Source organism: Lissotriton vulgaris, chromosome 5, assembly GCF_964263255.1.
Source record: "Lissotriton vulgaris chromosome 5, aLisVul1.2, whole genome shotgun sequence".
Lineage (NCBI taxonomy): Eukaryota > Metazoa > Chordata > Amphibia > Caudata > Salamandridae > Lissotriton > Lissotriton vulgaris.
The window spans coordinates 1,322,143,156-1,322,166,956 of record NC_141693.1 but is presented as its reverse complement, the minus strand read 5'-3'; the positions used below and the strand labels follow the sequence as shown (position 1 = coordinate 1,322,166,956).

The 23,801-nt window shown below is 47.9% G+C and overlaps 1 protein-coding gene across 2 annotated transcripts in view; it reads right to left on the bottom strand.

Annotated features, from left to right (window-relative positions):
- Positions 1-23,801, bottom strand: part of FANCE (FA complementation group E) — a 300,305-nt gene that overhangs the window by 173,308 nt on the left and 103,196 nt on the right. For both annotated transcript variants that reach the window (XM_086923242.1, XM_086923243.1), the window contains exon 8: positions 15,696-15,819. In XM_086923242.1, coding sequence (XP_086779368.1) covers positions 15,696-15,819 — 124 coding nt within the window. The remainder of the gene's footprint in view (positions 1-15,695; positions 15,820-23,801) is intronic.

Here is a 23,801-nt window from a genome sequence, read left to right as displayed (position 1 = left end):
CAGCTATGGGTCGCAAACCCAGATCTAACCTCAAGGGAAGTAGCGGGGTGCTGGGCGGGAGTGCGACTATCTGTCTGATGAATTTATTCTCGGTTAAAGACAGACTGCGACAGGATGTATGTCCCCACAATTCCGCCCCGTACATGGTAGCACCCCTGGCCTGTGCCTTGTAGATCTGGATGAGCGGCCCCAGTAGTCGGCATGTGGAGCCATTCATCATCCGCGCAATACCCCCTGTAGTCTGTACCAATTTAAGATTGGCCCTGCTCTGGTGTGATCCCCAAGACATAGTTTCATTGAGAGTTACACCAAGGTAATCGAAGGTGGAGACTCTCTCGAGCCGCGAGGCTCCAAATAGCGGATTCGGCCGCAATTTATGGCTTGGGTTCAGAACCATAAACTTAGTTTTGGCCGCATTAATTTCTAAGCCCCTATCAGTGCAAAAGGCCACGAATGAATCGAGGATCCTCTGTATCCCCATTGGGGTTTTGGACAGCAGCAGGGTGTCGTCTGCAAACATGATTTCAGGCACCCTGCTACCGTTCAATTTGGGGGCGTCAGTGTATTCAGTGGCATTTAGGTGGGCGATCACCCCGTTGACAAAGAGGCAGAACAGGGTTGGTGCCAGCACACAACCCTGTCTAACCCCTCGGTCAACGGGGAATCTATCCGTCAAAGCCCCGGATCTCCCGCACCTCACTCGAGCATAGTTATTGTGGTGTAATCTCTGCAAGATAATCAGGATATCCGGGGGCACGCCCATCTCAGCCAGGACGCTCCAAAGTTTCCCTCTGGGCACCAGGTCGAAAGCGGCCCGCAGATCCACAAAGATTGTGTATAGGCTGCCGCCCTCGAATATCGCTGCCCTCCAGTAAATAATATTCAATCGGAAAACCTGGTCCACTGTGGAAACTCCCTTTCTGAATCCCGCCTAAGAACACCCAACTCTTCTGCCCAATCTTGGAGCCGGTTCAACAATACCCTACCAAACAGCTTCTGTGCCACATCGATTAGACTGATTGGTCTGTAGTTGGCTGGGAGAAGAGGCAAGCCCTTTTTGAATATGGGGACCACCTCCGCCCCCAGCCAAGTACTAGGGATTTCCATGCCGCTGAGGACTCCATTGAACAGCGCGGCAAGGTAGGGCGCCCAAACATTGGGCTCCTGCTTAAACAGGTCCCCGGGTAGGCCGTCCAATCCTGGCGCCTTTCCAGTGGTGAGTCCTGCTATTGCAGCCTCAACCTCACCCAATGTTATTGGATCTCCCTCGTAATCAGGCCAACCAACGCGGGTATCGATGGTGGGTTCTCCCGGTTCAGAGCTATAAAGGGATTGAAAGTGTGCCTGCCACACCCCCGGTGCAATGTTTGGCTCAATTGCCGAATGAAGATTCCCCGAACCCCCACTTACTATTCTCCAGAACATTCGGTGATCTTTTGTCGCTAGGGACTTAGTGAGTTCTTCCCATTGGTTCTCTTCCCATTTAGTTTTGGCATGGACAATGAGTTTTTTGTATGCCCGTCTGCGTTCTCTTAACTGTTCCCCGCCTAGACCCTCCTTAATGGATCTAAGGAGTTCCCCCTTTGCCCTTCTGCAGGCTGTATTATACCATGAGGATTTGTATGGCTGCCCCCTCCTTGAATTCTGTACATTGCTAAAGAGGAAGGGAGCCGCAGCCTTTATAAGGTCCTCGTGGGCCTGGTGTAATTTGGCCTGTAAGTCTTTATTACCCACCCCGGTAGCCAAGTCTCCCACAGTTTCCAGAATGGGGATTATCCCTGCGTAAAGCCTTGGGAGTTTCTCCTCGCTTGATGCCAGTTGTTCCCACCTGATTCTTCTCCTGTTGTTTTCCAGTAGAAGTTCAGGTTTGCTCCCCTCCCCAGACGTTGTGCAAGTTTGGCGGCCGGGGTGGATGAGGTCAAGTTCAAGGGCATTGTGATCGCTGTCTAGCCTTTCCATAACCCTAAAGTCCCGAATAGCTGGCCAGTTCGCTATCTGTACCAGGACATAATCCAAGCAAGATTCTCTTCCCACTCTGTTATAAGTGGTTCTGCTAGGTATGTCGGATCTAATACGCCCATTACAGGCTCTAATTCCAAATCTTAGGGTAAGGGCTGTGATCTGCAATGCTACAGGAGTCCATGCCTTCGGGGGGGGAGCTTCTACCGAAGGCACTGACCACCTGACCTCTTCATCCATTGGAAAACCCTCTAAGAGGCCTGGCAATGGCTCAAAGTGGGAATTTAAATCCCCTCCCACTACATAGGGTAGATCTTTTGGTATTTCGGATAGGTAGTCCGAAAGTTCATCTATGGTGGCCGATTCCCTGGGAATTCCAACTGGCCTAGAGTAGATGTTTATTAGGGCGAGTTTCGCTTGATTCGGCCAGGACAATAGAACCACGAGGATGTCGTCCGAGGGGGCCGGTAACCGTGTAGCCTCGCAGCCTAGGTGGGAAGCCACCCAGGTTGTAAGCCCGCCTGAAGGGCGTCCTTTGCCCTCCCACCTGGCCGGGATAAAAAATGACTGATAACCTTGGTGCCCATAGTCTTCCCTTGCCCAGGTCTCCTGGAACATGCAAACATCCCCAGTCTCAATGTAAGTTTCCCAGTCTTGAGCAGCCAGCTTATTAGCTAATCCGGCCACATTCCACCAAATTAATCTCAAATGTTCAATGGTTGGGGTTGCCGGGATGGGAGAGTGGGGGGGAACAGTTCCGGGTGTTACACCAGTTATTACATCGGGAACATTATCCACGACGGATTCAGATGGCTCAAGGAGATTACAGGATCCATTGTCCGGGGTCGCAAGGTTGTTGGTGGACAGTCAATCAACCCCGTCAAGCCCGCTCAAACAGTTGAAGCGGTTGAAATGGAAATAGGGTGTTTCAGGTGGCTGGTAATTTGGGCGTCGGACATATTCTTTGTATCTTGGTCTCCGTTCCACCCTTGTCCAATTTCCTTGTGGCCGGTCATAATGCATGTGGATGGGCGAAAAAAAGAAGGAGACTGGCAAGGTCTGTATGGTGGAATCCAATGATCTGTTTGAGCCTGCGCAGATATGTAAAACAGTACCGGGGTCCCTAAAGGTCACCATTATACAGTCCCCTATTATTGTTTTCCTCGTCTTCCCCAGCCATGGCACCCTTCTAACCATAATGATCTCATTATTAAAGTGTGGTGGTAGGGGTCTGTTCCAATTCAGCCATTTAATGACTTTCTTCTTAAGGGATTGGAAATCTTCGTTTTCACCCCTTTGTAGAGAGGGGGCACCCGCTAAAACCACCATAAGACTATTGGCTTCCGGTGGCAGGTCTGGTCTCCGCGGTCTTTGAGCGGGCTGGCCAGGGGGGGGGGGGGGGGGGGGAGAGGGAATACTAGCAATGGGGGGGAACCCCTGATTTGTACCAGGCTCTACACTGGGGGGGGGGGTCTATTAACTGAGGAGGCATGGTATTTAGGATGCTTCGTAGGGTCGGGACAGGAATAGCCATAAGTGGCTGCAAAGGGGGGGCAGTGGTAACGCCCTGTGGAGCTCCTGCATTGGCACCCTGTGAATCTCCTATATTAGAAGGGGAATTTTGTTTGTTAGGGAAAGTTCCTGTAGGTGGATTGAGCCCCGCAGTTCTAGTCTGCTTGGTGACCGAAGTGGTCAGGGTAGTTAGAGTAACCTCTAGGTTGGTAAGCCTGGTCTCTAGGCTTTCACTAATCGGCTGCAAGAGTGAACGGAGTAGAAGTTCTATACTCCCTAGGGATATAAGAGGGGGAGCTACGTTGGATGGGTTAGACCCTGGGTCACTGCTAGTAACAACAGAGATAGCTCTTGTGTCCCTAGTGGAATTAATGGTGTTCACGTTATCTCCAGCCCTAACGGGGGTGAGTGCAGGCTTGTGTTTTTTACCAAAATCTAAGTGGGACATTTTGGTTTTCCCCTGTCCCTCCCTCGTCTTTCTTCTGCGCTTGTTGGGTGGGGGGCCATGCAATTCCACCACAACAGTGTGCTTAGGCTTCTTTTTCTTGGTTTTATTTAGAGGGGAGGTTTGGGTAACCAAGTCAACAGGCATGTTAGTAGAGGTTAAAGGTGGAGTGGCCTCCGTAATCTCTTCGGACAATGTACCCGGCATGATGATACTGTCCCGTAACAGTAGGGGGACGCCATCTTGAGTTGATAGATCCTGGCTTTCATTGGGGGTGCCTTCCTCTTGGGAAATGGGATAGGGAATTATCTCGCTAAGGGGTCTGCTTTTCATGATTTCAATCGAGCGGCGACGCTCTGCCCTGCGCTTCTCTAAAGAGCTTTCTTTTCCCCCTTCTCCCTTTGCGGATTCAAAATAGTTGTTCAGAGTCCCGGTGTTGCTTCCCCCGCCCTTGTTTCAAACTTGTAAGGATTAGTGAACTTAGAAGAACCCTTGCTGTTCAGTGTGGGTTTGATGATACGTACCCAATCTCCAATTTTAACATCTTTAGATTTCACTTTATGAAAGGAAACATGATAGCTTTTCCCATTAATACGGGAATCTACAATATTCTTTTTTGCTTTGTTAATAGATAATTCTAAACTTTCCTTTCTAGCTTCTTTTTTAAACAAAAGGTGTTAAAGATTTAGCTTGTCTCCCTCTCATTACAAAATACGGAGAAACTCCAGTAAATGCATTTGAAGTCAGATGATAGCTCCACACCTTTTCTTTTAAAAATTCAAAAACATCTAAATTACTTTCTAATGCAGCTTGAATCCCCTCTTTTATGAATCTATTAGCCCTCTCAACTTGCCCATTGGCACAAGGACAATATAAAGGTGCTTTTTCAGACTGCACATCAAATTTTTTTTTTAATGACTTCAATTTGTTTGAGATAAATTGCACCCCATTATCAAATAAAATAGTGTTCAGCTGCCCCTTCAATTCTAAAAATGTTGTCCAAAAACTCGGTGACCGGATGTTCAACAAAAGTGTAAGAAATCCACTTCGAAAAATTGTCAATTACAACAATAGAAAATCTGTTCTCCCTACCTAACCATTCATATGGACCTGAGAAATCAATAGAATTTTTTTTCCAATGTCCTGCTGGAACTTCTTGAATAGATAAAGGTTGTGTAGAAACTTTCCAATGCTTATCAGATTTAACACCCACCGAACAATTATCCACCATTCTTTCAACACTGGCATCCATACTAGGCCACCAATAATGTGCTTTAAGCAAATTTTTTGTACCAGATACTGCTGGATGCCCTGAATAAGCCAACTGAATACGTTTATCTCTAATACCTGCAGGTGGAACAAACAAATCCTGTCTCAAAAGTATGTCATTCTCAATACTAAGTTCCTCAGCAATCTGAGCGAAACTACGACAATGTATATATCCAAATTTCTGCAAGGTGGCCATCCTTTAACAACAAAATGCTTTACTTTAGTCAAAATAGAATCACTTATCATAGCATACAACCAATCTTTCTCTGAAACTGCAGCATTACATGAAACTATAGCATTAACCAATGCCACAACACACTCATGTTGATCAACTAATTCATTGTCGCATTCATTTAGAGGAGGAAGTCTAGACAAGCAATCTGCTGTAAAATGTTTACCTCCAGGGATATGTTGTATTTCCAAATTGAATTCTTGCAATCTAGCAATAAGTCTTACAAGCCTCGAAGAAGCCTTACCACTTCTAACACCATCCATCATAAAAACAAGAGGCATATGATCTGTAACCAGGACGAATAGTCTTCCCCACAAAAATTTTTGAACTTCTCTACTGCCAAAACACTGCCAAAACACAGGCCAAGGCCTCTTTTTCAATGGTGCTATAGTGCCTCTCTGCATCTCTAACCCCTCTTGAAATGAATGAAATAACTTTTTCTTTGCCATCTACAATCTGCGTAAACACAGCACCCAGCCCAATGGCACTCGCATCCACTGTGACAAAAGATTTCCCCTTAGGATCAAACTTATTCAAACCTGGCGCTTTAGCAATAACCTTCTTTACATTAACAAAGGCCTCATCATGAATATTCGTCCAAACAAATTGAGATCCTTTTTTTTAAAGTTGCCTGAGAGGTTCAACAACAAGTGCATATCCCTTAACAAATCTAGAATAGTATTCACCTAACCCTAAAAAGGAACGCAAAGAATCCTTATCTTGTGGTCTACTAACCTTCTCCAATGTATCAACAAGATCTTCCTTAGGAAAGATGCAATTTTGAGTAATTTTATGTCCCAAGCAATTGATCTCCTCAACAAGAAATTTGCACTTATCCTTACTCACAGTTATTTCTTTTTCACCTAAAATATTCAATACTTTGTCCAGGATTATATTATGTTGTTCACTGTTCTCAGCAAAAATTAAAATGGCATCTTGAAATGACTGTACACCCTTTATTCCTTTAAAAATATTCTCATTAGGTTTTTGAAAAACACTGGCCGCTGAGGCCAAGCCGTAAGGCATCCTCAAAAATCTATATAGACCAAAAGGAGTGATAAAAGTTGTGAGGTTTTGAAGACTCTTCAAGAATTACCTGATTGTACGCAGATTTAAGGTCGATAACCGAGAAAAATGTTGCCCCATTAATGGCTGCTAACATTTCCTGAATATGGGGCAACGGATACTTCTCAACAACAATATTCTTATTAAGAGACCTGAGATCAACACATAATCTCAAATCCTGGTTCTTTTTAAGTGCGATAACAATGGCCGAAACTCATTCTGAACTGTCGGTGGGTTCAATAATACCATCTGAACATAAAGTATCTAAATGAGACTTAAATTTTTCTCTAATGCCCAGAGGAACCATACGCACTTTGTGCTGAATAGGGACGGCTCCTTTTTTTAAATTCAATTTGGTGCTTAAAACCCTTAACTTGACCAACCTCATCTTTGAATACATTGCTATGCTTCTTTAAAATCATTTCCAATGAAAATATTTCCATAGAAATATTGTTGACATTTAAATCTCTTAATTGAATGGGTCGATCTGAACCAGGAAACAAATGAATACCCAATCTACCTAGTCAGTTTTCTTAAGTTTAACATCCTTCCAATTTTCATAAAAACATAAATCAGAAAGAATGGTGATGGGTGACCCAGAGTCAGCCATTGCTTCAAACTCCACTGTGCCTACTAACACTTTACCTAAGGGTGACTTAAAAGGAATGGTCACATTGTTTACAAAATCATTATCATAAAGAGTAAGCAATACATTTTGTACATCATGTTCAAATATTAGAGATACTATTAACTGTAGAATTCACTGTTTTCTTTTGTGCATGACAAACAGTTGAAAAATAACCAACTTTATTTAAGCAGGACAGTCATAAGAATTTGCCAAATGTGTCTTAGCACCACATCTGAAGCAACTTAGCTTACTATTTTGTTTGACAACACCGTTATTGTAAGATTGCATAGCACAAACAGGATAAGAAGAATTTTTAAGCTCTTCAGCAGAAATACCCTTCGAAGAAATAATTGACCTCTCTATTCCTTTTGCAAGATCTAATACTTCACTCAACGTGGGATTTCGACAGGCAAGAAGCCTTTCCTGTATTTTCTTTCACTCGCAATTAAAAATAAACTGATCTCTAATAAAATAGTAAACTGTTGCACCATACTCAGAATTTGCAGCTAAAACTCTAAGTGCCACAACATATCCTTCAATAGTTTCATCTGGAAGTTGTTTCCTTTTGTGAAATGCATGCCTCTCAATTAAAACATTTGGCTCATCCAAAAATTGTTTTTCCAACCTTGCTACAGCCTCTTTATAAACATTCCATCCATCACCTTCACCACTAGGTGGTGCAATGGGAACAAGATTTTTAAAAATTTCAATGGCTGCATTACCAAGAAAACTAAATAAAATAGCTTTCAACCTTTCTGGAGAAAATTTAGTACCATCTATTGCAATAACGTAATTCTCAAACGATTCACGCCATTTTTTCCACTCTGGTTTTCCTGGAATTTGTAAAAATATCGTTGGTTGATTACAAATTAGTGACATAGCCATAATGACTAAAATGCAAACAACGAATATGCTACTTACCAGTATGCATCTGTTCTTGGCATGTAGGGCTGCTGACATTCATATCTGTGCATAGATCGCCGCCTAGTGTTGGGTCCGGATGATTGCACATTGTTGTCCTGGAAGAGTCTTCGAAGTATCACGAGATAGGTGGCTCCTCCCCTGGACTACAGTGCGCATGGGCATCAACTCCAGCCTCAGATTGTTTTTTGCCATTGTGGCCAAGATGGAGTGAAACTCAGTGAATGATGACCATGCTAGAAGTATATGTGAATTCTGCAGCTGCTACGGGTGCCGGGGAGGAGGGCGGGCGATATGAATGTCAGCAGCCCTACATGCCAAGAACAGATGCATACTGGTAAGTAGCATATTCGGTTAGAGGCATGTGGGCTGCTGAATTCATATCTGTGCATAGAATACATAGCAGTCCCTCCATTAACGGCGGCCGCCCGTGCCAGCTGCAGCAGTTTGGAAAAGTGTTTTGACAACAGCCTGCCCTACAGCTGCCTGCTGTTTGGAGTGCACATCAACACAATAATGCTTTGTAAATGTGTGTGTGGTAGACCATGTGGCTGCTCTACATATGTCTTCCAAAGGAATGTTTCCAAGGAATGCCATAGAGGCCCCCAACTTTCTGGTGGAGTGGGCCCTTGGTGGAATGGTGAGAGTACGTTTGGCTTTCAGATAGCAGATCTGGATACATTTAACGATCCACAAGGCAATACCAGCCTTGGAAATAGGGTTACCTTTGTGGTGTGGTGCAAAGGCGACAAAGAGTTGCTTAGTCTTCCTAAAATCCTTGGTCCTATCGATGTAATACATCAGGGGCCTTTTGACGTCAAGCGTGTGGAGCATTCTCTCCGCCAATGACTCAGGATTTTGGAAGAAAACAGGCAATTCAATAGTCTGGTTGATATGGAATTGAGACACAACCTTAGGAAGGAATTTAGGGTTAGTGCGAAGCACCACCCTGTTAGAATGAATTTGAATAAATGGCTCTTGGATAGTGAGGGCTTGCAGTTCACTAACTCGCCGTAGCGATGTAATCGCTATGAGGAAAGCCACTTTCCACGTCAAGAGTTGAATCTCGCAGGAATGCAGTGGTTAAAAGGGAGGACCCATCAGCCGGGTGAGGACCACATTGAGGTTCCACTCCGGAGCTGGTGGAGTCCACGGAGGAATGACTCGTTTGAGTCCTTCTAGAAAGGCTTTAATGGCAGGCACTCTGAAGAGTGAAAGGTGCTGCCTGTTCTGGAGATAAGCGGCCATCGCAGATAGATGTATGCGAATCGAAGCATAGGCCAGATTACATTTGTACAGATGGAAAAGGTAACAGATGATATTCTGAATAGACGCATCTAGCGGGTTAATGTTGTGGTCTGCACAATAAATAACAAACCGCTTCCATTTCGCCGCATAGCATGCTCTGGTGGTGGGCTTCCTTGCCTCCCGAATGATGTCCATACAGAAGGCAAGTCCAGGTAGCCAAACTCTAAGACTTCAGGAGCCAGATCGCCAGGTTGAGCTGTTGCGGATCTGGATGCTGAATGTCGCCATGGCTCTGCGTCAGAAGGCTGGGTGTGAGACATAGCCTCTGATGCAGTACCACGGACAGTTCTAGAAACGTGGTGTACCATGGTTGGTGAGCCCACGTTGGAGCAACCAGGATGAGAGTCATCGAGTGCTGCCTGAGCTTGCGTGCCACCAGCGGTATCAGAGGTGCTGGGGGAAAAGCGTACGCAAATTTGCCTGACCAGGTCATCCATATCGCATTGCCCTGCGACTGTGGGTGTGGGAACCTGGCGGCGAAGCTCTGGCATTTTGCGTTCTCCCTTGTGGCGAACAAGTCTATCTCTGGATGACCCCACCTTTGGAAGTACGGTTGGAGTACTGATGGATGTATCTCCCACTCGTGCATTTGGTGGCTGTGCCTGCAGAGCAGGTCCGCCAGCTGATTGTCTTTGCCCGGGAGGTGTTCTGCCATGAGGAAGATGTTCCTCTGAATGGCCCACTTCCACATGCTCTGAGCCAGATGAGACAGCTGAGGAGAGTGTGTTCCTCCCTGCTTTTGAATGTAGTACATGGCTGTCATGTTGTCCGTCCGGATCAACACAACCTTGTTGCACAGATGTACTTTGAAGGCTTTGAGTGCCATGAAGATCGCCATCAGTTTGAGAACATTGATGTGCATCTTCCGTTGCTGGTGTGTCCATAGTCCCTGCACCGTGTAATGGAGTACATGAGCTCCCCATCCCTGGAGAGAGGCGTCCGTTGTCAGGATGATCTGTGGCACAGGCTCTTGGAACGGTCGGCCCTTGCAAAGGTTTTGTGGATTCCACCAATGCAGAGAGTTGTATGCCCGACCACTCACCAACACTAGGTCTTTCAGCTGCCCGTGAGCCTGAGTCCACTGACGTGCTAAGCACTCCTGAAGCGGACGCATATGTAGCCTCGCGTGCGGGGCTATGGAAATGCAGGAGGCCATCATGCCTATCAACTGCATGAACACTCTTGCCGGAAGCGAGTGTTGAGGTCTGAATTTCTATATCAGCGATTGAATGCTGCTGACCCTCACTGAATTCGGCTGTGCTGTGGCCGCCAGAGTGTTTATGGTCGCACCCAGATACTGCCGTACGTGGGCGGGCTGGGGGTGGGATTTTGGGTAATTCAGTGAGAATCCCAGATCGTGCAGGAGGTGAATGGTGTGGGACATGTGGGCGGCACACTGCTGGGCTGACTTCGCTTGGATGAGCCAGTCGTCCAGATAAAGGTAGACGTGGATGTTCCGTCTCCTGAGATGCACCGCCACTGTCGCCAGGCACTTTGTGAACACCCTGGGTGCCGTGGTGACACCGAAAGGCAAAACCTTGAACTGGTAGTGCCGGTTTTGTATGGTGAAACTGAGGTATTTCCTGTGTGAAGGGTGCAGTGGAATGTGAAAGTATGCATCCTTTAGGTCTAAAGTTGCGAGAAAATCCCCCTGTCTGAGCAACGGGAGCACCTGCTGCAGGGTCAGCATATGGAAGTGCTCCGACAGGATGTAGTAGTTGAGTGGCCTGAGGTCCAGGATGGGCCTGAGGGACCCGTCCTTCTTTGGTATTAAGAAGTACAGGGAGTAGACCCCTGTGCCTCTTTCTGGCATAGGCACGAGCTCTATTGCCCCTTTTTGCAGCATGACGGTGACCTCCTGCTGCAATAAGTGCAAGTGCTCGTCCGACATAGGACGGTGCCTTGGGGGCATGTTGGGTGGAGTGGATGTTAACTCCAGACAATAACCGTATTGGATAAGTTTTCTGACCCACCTGTCCGTGGTGATGAACTTCCAGACGGGCAGGAACTGCTGGAGTCTCCCCCCGACCGGTGTTGTGTGGTCGGGGGGCAGTGACAAGGAGTCACTGTTTGCTGGTGGTAGAGGACCTGGAGCTGTTGTTGCCACGTCCTCTGCCCTTGGCGCTGTTGCCACGATATCCACCTCGACTCTTGTTGGCGTAAGTAGTCTGGGTGTTGCCCTTGTAGTATTGCGTGGACTGGGAGAGCTGACCCCTTGAGACGCCTCTAGTGCTGGAGCGACGAAAGGACCCACCCCGAAACTGCTGGGACTGTAAGGCACCCATGGATTTTGCAGTGTCAGTGTCCTTTTTCATTTTTTCTAGGGTGGTGTCAACCTCTGGGCCAAACAGGTGATCTGGGTTAACCGTTTGGTACAGGATGGTGATTTGGATGTCTGGCTTAAATCCAGAGATTCTCAGCCAGGCATGTCTCCGAAGCATAACACTGGTGTTTATAGCTCTGACCGCGGTATCAGCTGCGTCCAGAGCGCACTTAATGGAAGCGTTAGAGATTAGCTTCCCTTCTTGAATCAGCATCTCAGCCCCTTCCTTGTATTGATCAGGCAGGTGTTGCAACAGGGTCTCTAGTGTATCGTAGTGCGCCCGGTCATAGCGCGCTGGAAGCGCCTGTGTGTTAGAAATGCGCCATATGTTGGCTGCCTGTGCTGCCACCCTCTTCCCCGAAGCCTCAAAGACCTTGGATTCTTTGTCTGGGGAGGAGCATCACCCGTAGTCTGAGAATTGGCCCTCTTCCGGGCATTCGAGACGACAAGGGAGTCCAGAGGCAACTGTCCTTTAATGTAGGTAGGATCAGTAGGCGCCGACTTGTATTTTTCGTCAATCCTAGGGTTTATCACCCTGGCCCTGGTAGGTTCTTTAAAGATCTCAGCAGCATGCTTTAAAACACCTTTTAGCATAGGCAGAGTTTTTACAGTCTCTTCTGATACTGAAAAAGTGTCAAAGAGGAAGTCCACATCCACAGGGTCAGCATGCAGCTGGACATTGTGATTGTTAGCAGCCCGTTCAATGAGGGCATTCAAAGCAGCAGAGTCTTCCGTAGGTGAAGTCTTTGCAGAAAAGAGTTGAGGGTCTTGTCCTGAATGAGGATCCCCAGGGTCACCACCAGCTGCCCATGGCTCATTTGTATCCTCAGGGTCTGTATAGACTGGATAACTGTATTCATCCTCATCATCCCCCTCACCAGCGTCCACATCTGAGTAAGTGGGCGACACATCATGAGTCCGTGGTGAAAGGGGTTCCACCAAGACTGGAGAGCAAGCAGAGTCCTTCTTCTTCTTGAGAGGGATCTTGTAAGACTACAGTTGGGGTTCCGGGGTGATTTTCCGCTTCAGGAGGGAAAGTCTGCCCGTTTCGGCGTCAATGAAGTGTTCCTGACACTCATCCCCCGAAGGTCGTCGAGGTCGCGGGCCGTAAACCACCGACGCCGCCTTCGGCGCCCAGGAGACCTTTTCGGGCACGCCGGCCACTGCCTTAGGAGCGAAAGCCGTCGGCGCCGTCTTAAGCGGCAACGTGAAGTGGATCGGCGTGGACGCCTTAATGGGTTTCTCCACAGGCTTCGCAGGCAGAGGGTCCTTCGGTTCGACCGCCGCGGTGCCTTCACGGATGCGTTGCAGGGAGTCCGTCACCTGAACGAGGCGGATGGACGCGCCGGTTCAACGGAATCCTTTGAGGCCACTTTCGGAGTCGACTCACGGGGCGCAGCGCCCTTGGCCTTGTCGTGCCGACGCGGGGTACTGAGGATCTTCGGGTCACCAAGACTTTTCTTAGGTTCGCCGACAGCCTTCTTCGGGTCGACAAGGCCCTTGCCGGCGTCGACCGGTCTCGGCGCCGACGCGCCAGTATCGACCACCTTTACTTTAGCCTTCGGCGCGGCAGACTTTGTCTCGACGCCCTTGACTTGACTTTTCGGCTCGACAGCCACCTTCGGCTTCTTCGGCGCCGAAGCCTCCGAAGTTTTTGATCCGACCAAAGCAATGCGCACTTTCGGTTTCGATGCTTGCACCTGCGCAGTATCTGGCGTCGAGACCGTAGGTTTCACTTTCGGTTTTGTTTTGCCAGGGAGTGGCTCGGTAACAATGTCTGTGGCCGGGCCCGAAGGCGGGGCCGTGGAACCCATATCGAGGTCTTGGGTAAGGCCCGAATGCGATCCCTCGACCTGGGCCTTATAAATAGGCACGGCCCCAGAGTCAGTTTGAGGAAGCTCCTCGTCCGAGCTATCCTCCATGGCCCCGAGGGCACCGTCGTCGTCTCCTACCTACTCGACGACTTCTTCGCTTTCGAACACCTCTGCATCAGCGTCGTAGTCTTCTTCGACGTCCGACGCGGGGTTTGATTCAGAAACGTCCTGGATATATTCGTCCTCGACTTCCCCAGCATCGAAGATGTCCGTAGGCGTCAGAGCAGATTGCTGGGCCTCCAGGCGCACAGCTCGTCGAAGCTTAAGTGTCTTCTTGGACCTGAAGCGTGAACAAGCCATACACTTGTCCTCATCGTGGTCCGGCGACAGACACTTGTTGCACACCGGGTGGACGTCGATGTGGGGGTACTTCGAGTTACAGACCGGACATCTCTTGAATGGACTTCGTTCCATGATGGATGGTCGATAGGTCAGGAGCGTTGACTAGGCCTTCCGCGCCGAGAGCATGCGGAAGTACAGAATCCGGCTCGGAGCCGAGCTAGAAGAAGTAAAGCCGAACGCAAGACAATACCGACGTATAGACTAAAGACCTTTTGGTCTTAAGAAAGTTTTTCTATCGATTCCGACAAGAGGGAATTAAAGACATCCGAACCCAATGGCGGTAAAAAACAATCTGAGGATGGAGTCGATGCCCATGCGCACTGTAGTCCAGGGGAGGAGCCACCTATCTCGTGATACTTCGAAGACTCTTCCAGGACAACAATGTGCAATCATCCGGACCCAACACTAGGCGGCGATCTATGCACAGATATGAATTCAGCAGCCCACATGCCTCGAACCCTCTATTACAAATAGAAAGAGAATAAATACCGTAAATAAAAAAATTAACACTGTTAATAGTGAAAGTATCCTATTGTACTTCAAGTGTGCACATCACTGAGAAAACATGCTCAAATAAGTGTTCAAAATTAAGTGTGCGCATCACTGTGCAGATGCGCCGAAGTAATAATTCATTCAAGTGTGCGCACCACTGTGAAGTTGAGCAGAAGAAATCAGAAAGTTAAAATGTGGAGGAAAAAAACTTTTATTTTTAAATTGAGTTTAGAAAATAATTAACTAAAAAAAAAATACCGACTTGACGATGTGAAATATAATCCTCTTCAAAAGTCTTATTTCATTTGCTTTCCGAAGAGCTGATAAATCGGTATCTGTAACCACTAAAATGGCCGTTGATGACGTGACACGTAGAAAATCACGCCGATCACTTAGCAACCATGTCATCAAAATGGCCGAAGTTGCGTGCTTGTAACGTGCCGTAGAGGTGAAACGCAGCGTTATCCACGTGATGAGACGTCACTGAGCGTCAGCGTGAACCTCACCACAAAGCGTCACTGCACTCCTCACTTTCCCCAAGCAATAACGGTATTTTAGTTATAGTACCTTATTTTATAGTAGTTCAAAATTTCACAACAAATCAGCTCTTAAAATGGTCCGAAGTAAAAATATACAGCAGTCAAAAATTGTAAATACTTCAAGAATGTTCATAGGTAGAAATTTTAAATCGAAAAAAAACGAAAATAATGAAAATAAAAGTGCACAGTGGGTCAGCACGTTAAAAACACCTTGTCGCCATTGTAAAGACGAGAGGGAGACGAGATTATAAAAAAAATATTAATTTATTAAGTGCTATAAAAGGACCCACTGGTGCGGAGGAAAGACATCCAATGTAGTCCGATGTCCAATGGTTTCTGAAAAAAAAAACCAATCTCAAAGAATACCAAGTTACATCCTTACATTCTACATGACATAGTAATGAATCTAAATTCTATAATGAACATAAAGAGAAGACACAATACCACACCAAGGTAGAGCCAGGGTCACCTATCGGCGACGGAGGCAGAGGTATAACAAGTTGAAGGATCCCATCCTGTGCCTGGGGCTATTCAAAATAATGAGGAATCTGTAGGCAGGAGTATCCATCAGGAAGCCAGGTTTAGAGAAATGAACAAATCACATGCAGGAGCCCACCTATGAGGAATCTGAAGGCAGAAGTATCCATCAGGAGGCCAAGTTTAGAGAAATGAACAAATCGCATGCAGGAGCCCGCCTATGAGGAATATGCAGGCAGAAGTATCCATCCGGAGGGCAGGTTTAGAGAAATGAACAAATCGCATGCAGGAGCCCGCCTCTGAAATTACCTTTCTCTGGCGTCAACAGCAGGGGGCCAATCAGAGCACTGCACGTTGCGTGCGCGTACTTTGAGCTGAACAAGGTGAGGGCTGTGAGGAGAAGCCGTGACGCAGGTTCGGTGAGGAGTAGAACCTACAAGGGATGAGAGACATAACCGGTCATTCCATACAATTGTGGGATAAAGAGATGGACACGAGACAACAGGTAACAGACAGACGGTGAGACAATCGAACAAGGTAGACTGGCTCAGACTCAAGAATAACAAGAACAATTGATAGGCAAATGGCTGATGGCGATAGGTGCGCTGAGGCAGCAGGAGCCACTGTTTCCTACTCGTCGAGACAACGAAACAGCGACCGTTGTCCGGCCAGAGTTGGCTGTCCGTGTCTCTTCACAGAAGATGTCTAACACCCCTGTCTGTCAGATCAGATGCCAATGGTGTACAGGTGCTATTGCCAATAAGGACGCTGCACAAGTGTGTTTGTAAACGTCTTCTTTAATTGCATTTCTTAATCCCCTAAAGAGCGCCGAGCCGGCGCTGCTCCCCGTAGGCTTTCGCGCCTCGCAATGTAGTTGCGCACGCATCCACCCAAAATGGCCGCCCGCACGTCACGTCATTACGTGACGTGCAACAACTAGTGCGCGTCACTACATATCTCCCTTTTTTTCCAAGCAATGGATAAGTCACTTACAGTTCGCTGTCCATATCGTAGTCTCGAAACCGGGAGGGTCTCACCACAGTCCTTCCACTCCGGGTTACCCTGGTTGGAGTCACCGGGGCCCCCCTGCTCTGGACCTCTGTGCTTATTCTTCCCTCTCTCAGCGCAGCCGCGCTCTCATCAGTGCTTCTCCTCTGCATGTCCATTGGTCGCTGTTAGGGCTTCTCTCCTCCAGTTGTTCACCTCTCTCGCTTCTCCCTTCTTGCAGCCCTCCTGCCGGTTGTTCCAGCTCCACATTGGGTTCCTCCATGTCCTCCCATTCAGTTCCATCTTGCTGCCATCGCAAGACTTTGTTACATCTGGCCATGCGATCTTGGGACCACACATTCCTGTCACTCAGCAAGGCCGCTCGGTCGTACACTTCCTTAACCTGCATGGGTTTACTATATTTACTGTCTCCCTTCTTCTGTAGCGTTGCCAATTTTACTCGTACCCACTCGCCTTTTTCCAGCTCTGTCCCTTTCACGTTCCTGCGTTTGTTGTAGTGGTTGGCATAGATGGACTGTGCCCTTTCCAGGTTGGCTTGTACCACTGCGGGAGACCACTCACTTGTTATGATTTTTTCTTTATAAACCCGGTTGTCATGCGTGAATGGTTCACGGCCTCCCAAAATCTGGAATGGGCTGTATCCGGTTCCAGTGGGGGTAATTCTGTACGCCCATACCATGTTCCATATTGCTCTTTCCCAGTCCTTGTTGCTGGAGATCGCTGGTTGTACAACTCCCATCACGACTCTATTAAATCGCTCCACCAGGCCGTTGCCAGCTGGATGGTAGATCGACGTATGTTTGATTGTGATACCATTCCTCTGCATGAATTTGTTCCATCTTTCGGACGTAAATTGGGGCCCATTATCACTCAGGATGGACTTGGGGATGCCCTCTCTCACGAATGTGTCCGACAGAAATTTCAATATGTTTTCAGCGTCCATAGCTTCGTCTACTTTTACCTCTGGCCATTTGGAGTATCTGTCTATAAGGACACATACGTACTTCTGGATGCCTTGGCCATCAATGATTGGTCCCAAAATGTCTATCGACAGTTCTTCCCACGGATTCTGCGGGGGGTCGAACTTTCCCAAGGCCGGGTTTGAGCGTCTTGTCAGCTCCTTGGCACTGTGGACAATCTCTGACGTGTCTCTCTGCCCGTATATCCATGCCTGGCCACCAGTAGTTTTGTTTAGTCCTTAGCTTCATTTTTCCTATACCCAGGTGGCCCTCATGTAGAATGTCTAGTAACTTGGGGATGATGCCTCTTGGCGGGACGACTTTGTCACCTCTGTACGTGAATACTCCCCTGTCACCTAACGACAATTCTTCCCTAACCTCATAGTAGGGCTTAAGGTTTTCACTCATTTGTCTTTTGTCTGGCCAACCCTTGACAATGTGCATCTTCACTTCCTGCATGACGCTGTCCTCCTCGTATGCCTCTGTCCACTCTTGGTAGCTGATGGCTCTCTCTTGGTCCTCCATGAGAGCTACCATCTCCTCCTTACCAATTGGGTCTTCCTCTCCAGGCTCCATGGCTGCTGCTCTGCTCAGGTAGTCTGCTACTCTGTTCCGATTTCCTGGAATGTACTCTACGTCGTACCTGAACTCAAGTAACTTCAGAGTCATCTTAGATATTCTGGGGGTGGCGTTGGCATGTCCACTGGACGTTAGCACCTTCACCAAGGGCTTGTGATCTGTCTTTAGTTGGAATCGGGTTCCCCATAGGAATTGTCTAAATGTTGTCATGGCCCACACTAGAGCCAACATCTCCTTTTCGATTACACTGTATTTTCTTTCGGTGTCGCTCAATGCGCGGGACGCAAAACTGATCGTCTCCATCTTCCCTTGTCCCCGATCTTGCATGAGCACCGCACCTAGCCCCTTGTCACTGGCGTCGGTTGTGAGTACCGTTGTGCCCTGTGGATCATACCCTTGGAGCGGTACCGCTCCTGCAACATCTTTCTTGATTGTCTCGAATTCACTTTGAGTCTCTGGTGTCCACTGGAAGGTGGTGCTCTCCCTGGTCAGCATCCTCATATGGTGTGTTTTCGAGGCGAAGTGTACCACAAATTTGCTGTAGTACTCCGCCATGCCCAAAAATGACCTGACCTCCTCCTTGTTGGTGGGGGGCGGAGCCTCGGAGATCGCCTTCACATTTTCTGCCTTGGGTGTGATTCCTTGCACCCCTATCTCGTGGCCTAGGTAGGTCACCGACTCCAGGCCCAGTCGGCACTTTGTCCATTCTGCCGTGAGGCCCTTGACCTCCAGGGTTTTCAGCACTTTGCCGAGCTTCAAGTCATGGTCCATTTTGTCACGCCCCATTACCAGGCTGTCGTCCTGGAAGTACTGGACGCCCTCCATGTTCCTAAACAGCTGGTGCATTCGCTTCTGGAATACTGCGGCGGCCGAGGCCAGTCCAAACGGCATGCTGCAGAACTGATAGCATCTGAATGGGGTGATGAATGACGTGAGTTTCCTGCTGTCCGGGTGCAAGAATATTTGGTGGTAGGCGGAGGTTAAAATCGATGGTGGAGTACCACTTGACCCCTCTGGTTTTCGCCAACATTTCATCAATCCTTGGAAGAGGGAATTTCTCCACCACAATGTTCTTATTTAGTTCTCTCAGGTCAACACAGAGCCTGACTTTCCCGTTGGGCTTCATGACTACCACCAATGGCGCGAGCCACTCTGCACACGTGATGGGTTCAACTATCCCTTTTTTCTCCAAGTCTTGTAATTCCGTTTCAACCACTTCCCTCACCGCTAGGGGCACGTTTCTTACTTTGTGGGCAATTGGGATGGCTCCCTCCTTCAGTACTATCTTGTGTAGGAATCTCTCCAGTTTTCCCACTGTGCCTCCAAATACCTTGGGTTGTCTTCTTTCCACTTGACCAGATTTGGCCACACTTCTGGTTCCGTGAGCAGTATCTGTTCCTTTCCTCCTGGATCCAATTTGATTCCCAGGTCGCCCTGGTCCAGCCATCCCAAGACTGACGGTCCCTTCTCTGAAATGTACAGCTTGCAGAACGCTGACCGGCCTCTGAACTCGAACTTTAAGGGTCGGAATCCCGCCATTGGTATGCGGTCGCCGTTATATGTGACTGGTCGGATGTCCAGTTTCTCTAGTTCTGGGCCCAAGTGTGGTCTGAATGTTTCGTTCCACACCGCTCTCTGGACGATGGTGTAGGGAGAGCCGGTGTCCGCTACTACACTTATGGGTATTCCGCCAATCGTCATTTCTAGTACAGGTTTAGTTGTCCTTTTTCCGTCCACGCATAGCACCTCGTCGTATATACAGAGGACTGTGACTACCTCTTCTTCTGTGTTTCCTTCCTGGTCTTCATCGGCCTGGTCGATGTATTTCACCACGCTCTTGGACGATTTCTTCCGGCACACCTTCTGGTAGTGGCCGATGATACCGCAGTACATACATTTGGCCCTGAACGCTGGGCATTTTCTGTTGTGTGCCTCATGGGACCAACTTCCGCATCTGTAGCACGTTTTCTTATTGTCGTTGCCTGCTTGTTTCCCCGGTGGTCCGGTGTTGCCTTGCCATTTGTTAGGTCCTTTTGGGGCGGAACTCTTGTACTTATGGTCTCTACAAAGTTCCTCATCGTATACTCTGTTTACCATGGGACTGGGTGTCGTTTCTTTCTTGGTTGCGTCAGTGCACCTGCGTGCCAGCTCTGCCCTTTTGACGATGACCATTACGTCCTTGAGTGTGGTGTCCCCACTTGCCCACAGCTTGTCCTGAACGTTCGTGCTGGTAGTGTGCATCACTATCTGGTCTTTGATGAACTCCTCCTCCCATGCTCCATATCTGCACGTGGTCGCCAGCTTCTTCAGGGCCGCCACATACTCCTCTACCGACTCTCCGGGCCGTTGTTTCCTCTGCTGGAAGTTGAATCTATCGACTTACACACATACCGTGGGCCGGTAGTGTTCGTTCAGGTCATCAATGGCATGGGCATATACGTCATCGTCTGCGCTTCCTCTTGGTTTGGGCACCAGGCTTTTGTAGATTCTAAGTCCTTCTGGTCCCAGATTGAGTAGTAGTATGCGCTTTTTCCTCTTGGGGTTAAATTGTTCCTCATTCTCGTCTTCCAGGACCCCTATGAAATTGTCTATATATTCTCTCCAGTCTTCCCACTTCATTAGTGGTTCCCCTGGTTAGGGCAGGAATTGGACTGGCGCTATTGCGTATCCCGCTGGTGTGCTCATTTTCTCCTCCTTAACTGTGGGTGCTGTTGTCCCTTTGCTACTAGGGCTACCTGGGGTGCTGTCCGTTTCTTGTTTTCCTTGTTGCGATTGGGGACTCTCAGAGTCAGCCCCCTCCTTTATGGTAGCCAGCGCGGTTCCTCACGTTTGTTTGGTCGATTGGGTTTGGCGCGCTGTGTCCTGACTATGCTTGGGCCTTTGTGCCTCCTTGCCTGTTGCCTTCCCCTTTCCAGGGTGTGTATGGGCTCTGCCGCGCTCTTTAGGGTCCAGTACCTTATTTGGTGTCTTCTGTGCAAGCTCTGTCCACCTTGTGCTCTTCTAGGCTGCTTGGCCGTGCTGTTCTAACCTCGGTCAGGGTCTGGGCTCACTGGTGTGCTGCTGTCTCCCTCAGTGTGCCCTTGTGGTGGGTCCGTTTTTTTCTTTTCTTTGGGTGCCGGTTTGTAGCTTCCCGACCTCGTCGCCACTGTAAAGGTGCTATTGCCAATAAGGACGCTGCACAAGTGTGTTTGTAAACGTCTTCTTTAATTGCATTTGTTAATCCCCTAAAGAGCGCCGAGCCGGCGCTGCTCCCCGTAGGCTTTCGCGCCTCGCAATGTAGTTGCGCGCGCATCCACCCAAAACGGCCGCCCGCACGTCACGTCATTACGTGACGTGCAACAACTAGTGCGCGTCACTACAGATGGCCCCATTCTGTCAGAAATGATAAGCATGGTTCATACATATCCCGCATGAACAGGACAAGAGGAGTTTCTTGATTGGTTTTCTAAGGAAGGGAAAGGAAGTAGAGTGGCCAACAAAGACAAAGCGCAGCAAAAGGAGAGCTGACCCTAAGATACAGACACAGTCCGTTGTAGATTTCCTATTGAAAACGTGGAATAATCCCAAGTGTTACTCTACAGGTGTGCTTGGGCGTGGAATTAATAATTGATTCAAATAAAGCATCATTTGAGAATCGTGCCACATCACAGCATATTTGATTAGGTAACGTGTGAATGGATGGATTATTTTATTAAGTTTCCTTTACCATGCACTGTTTTATGCATCTACATCTGGCATGAGATAGCCTACAAAATAAGTAGGTTCATTGGGCAACAAGCTAGCACTGCTTAATATCAAACTGTATTAATTAAATGACAATCAACGGCCTGCATGTAACAGTAACTAGGACAGAGGACACAGAAAAACGGCAATATGTGTAGTCTGTATACGACAAAATATGGGAAGCAATTTTTTTAACACCTGCATAGCAAACCTGGATTAAATACTGCTGGGTTCTCAAAGCATAATGGGGCGAAAACTCACAGCATGGACTGTGGTGGAAAGTCTCCAACCCCCTATCTCTAAATTAGTTCATTACCTCTCCACCCTCCCTTTTATTTAGCCCCTCTCTATCAACATCTTTTAATGAACTAACTGACAATTCTTCAAGCTTCTCCCCTCATCAACCTTCTCTCACGGTTATCAATTTAACCCGTCTCTTCTCATTGTTCCTTACAAAAACTGGGTGGTGGCAAACGGTGTGAGGCTTAACAACTAGTTCAGTAGAACATCACAGACACAGAATAGTGCACAGAATACTGCCTGGAGCACTACGGTAGGTAACAACATGCACACCAACAAATCCAAGAGAACCAAAACAACGACACCTGCAAAAAAAACACAACACGCACACACACTCAAAAAACCATGGTGCAAGGTTAAAAAAATTGACCTTCCACGAACCCCTTGTTGAGACTTCTACTGAGATAACCCAGAAAATAGCAGTGGGCAGTGAAATTACACTGACAGAAACAGTAAAAATAGGCCACTTGCAGGCAAAATGTATAATATTTAGTTTATGGTAAGTTTAGCACATGAACACTCCAAGCAAGACAAGAGTGAAATATTAGCATGGTGGTCAGGGAGGGTCACTAATTGGTGGACGGGCGTTACACCAAACCCTAGCATCCCCCAAGCAGTCTGAAATGAGATTAACTGCTATGACGCAATTAAAGACAAAAACGCTCTGCTGTTTTGTAAAGACCGTATGCTGTACTATACCAAACCCTTAACATAATGAATGATTATAGTTTAATTAGTAGTGCAGTTCAATAAATTCAAAAGGACGCACGTGAAATCTCAAGCAGGCTTGTAAAGTTTAGTTAAAATTGCTGTGAATAGTCTCACTAAGCAGATGCTGTCCCAGTATCCACTGACCGCTTCGACAGGTGACTCCCAATTACTGATCACAGCCTTCAAGGCAGGATACTCAGTGGGACAATTTTTTCAGGAGGATCCATAGAGAACCATATTCTTTCACAGTGAATACTAGATATTCCTACCACATTCAACAGATCCCAGAGGTGTCTACTCCCATACAGCACAAAATTTGCTAATGCAGTTGGCCATTTAGGGTCAATTCAGCTGGCCATTTTTTTGTTGTTGCAGTTTTTATATAAAACGAACTCGACTTGAAGGTATTGGAGTGCTTTACATGAACACAAGTTACATTAAAGAAGGACACATTCCTTTTTGGTAGGCACAGGGAGATTAAGGGCCCGACTTAGATCTTAGCAGATGAGTTACTCCGTCACAAAATTACATCCTATGGGATTTATATTCCGACGGGGGGGTGGCTAGGACGCCGATAGCGGAGGCGGCGTGAGCTCCCTACACTAGGATATTTCGCAAGTAGCTACCGGACTGGGGCTCCTGAGAGCGGACCATGCGAAGCTAGTGGACAGGGTCAAGGATGCTGAATCCACCATACTGGAACTGAAACCGGCGGTGGTAACGGTGGAACGCAAGCTGGAAGATGCACTGCATCGTTTGACGACTCTGGAACGAAGGGCGGAGGATTCCGAAAGTCGCAATCGACGAAATAATGTAAGGGTGGTGGGTCTGCCGGAGAAAATTGAAGGAACGGACATGGTGACGTACCTAGAAGAGTGGTTCAAATCAAGGGTGGCACCTGAGGGCCTATCGTCTTTCTTTACCCTGGAAAGGGTGCACAGAGTGCCAGCCAAGTCGCCCCTGCCGGGTCGCTCCCCTCGACCTGTGGTGGCCAGGGTGCTTCACTAGAAAGACCGGGACTTGTTAACCCAGAATGCACGGTCGACCGGGCCCTTTAAGGTGGAGAACTGCTCGGTGACATAATTTCCGGACTATACTCAAGACATTCAGAGGCGTAGAGCCTCCTACTTAGCGA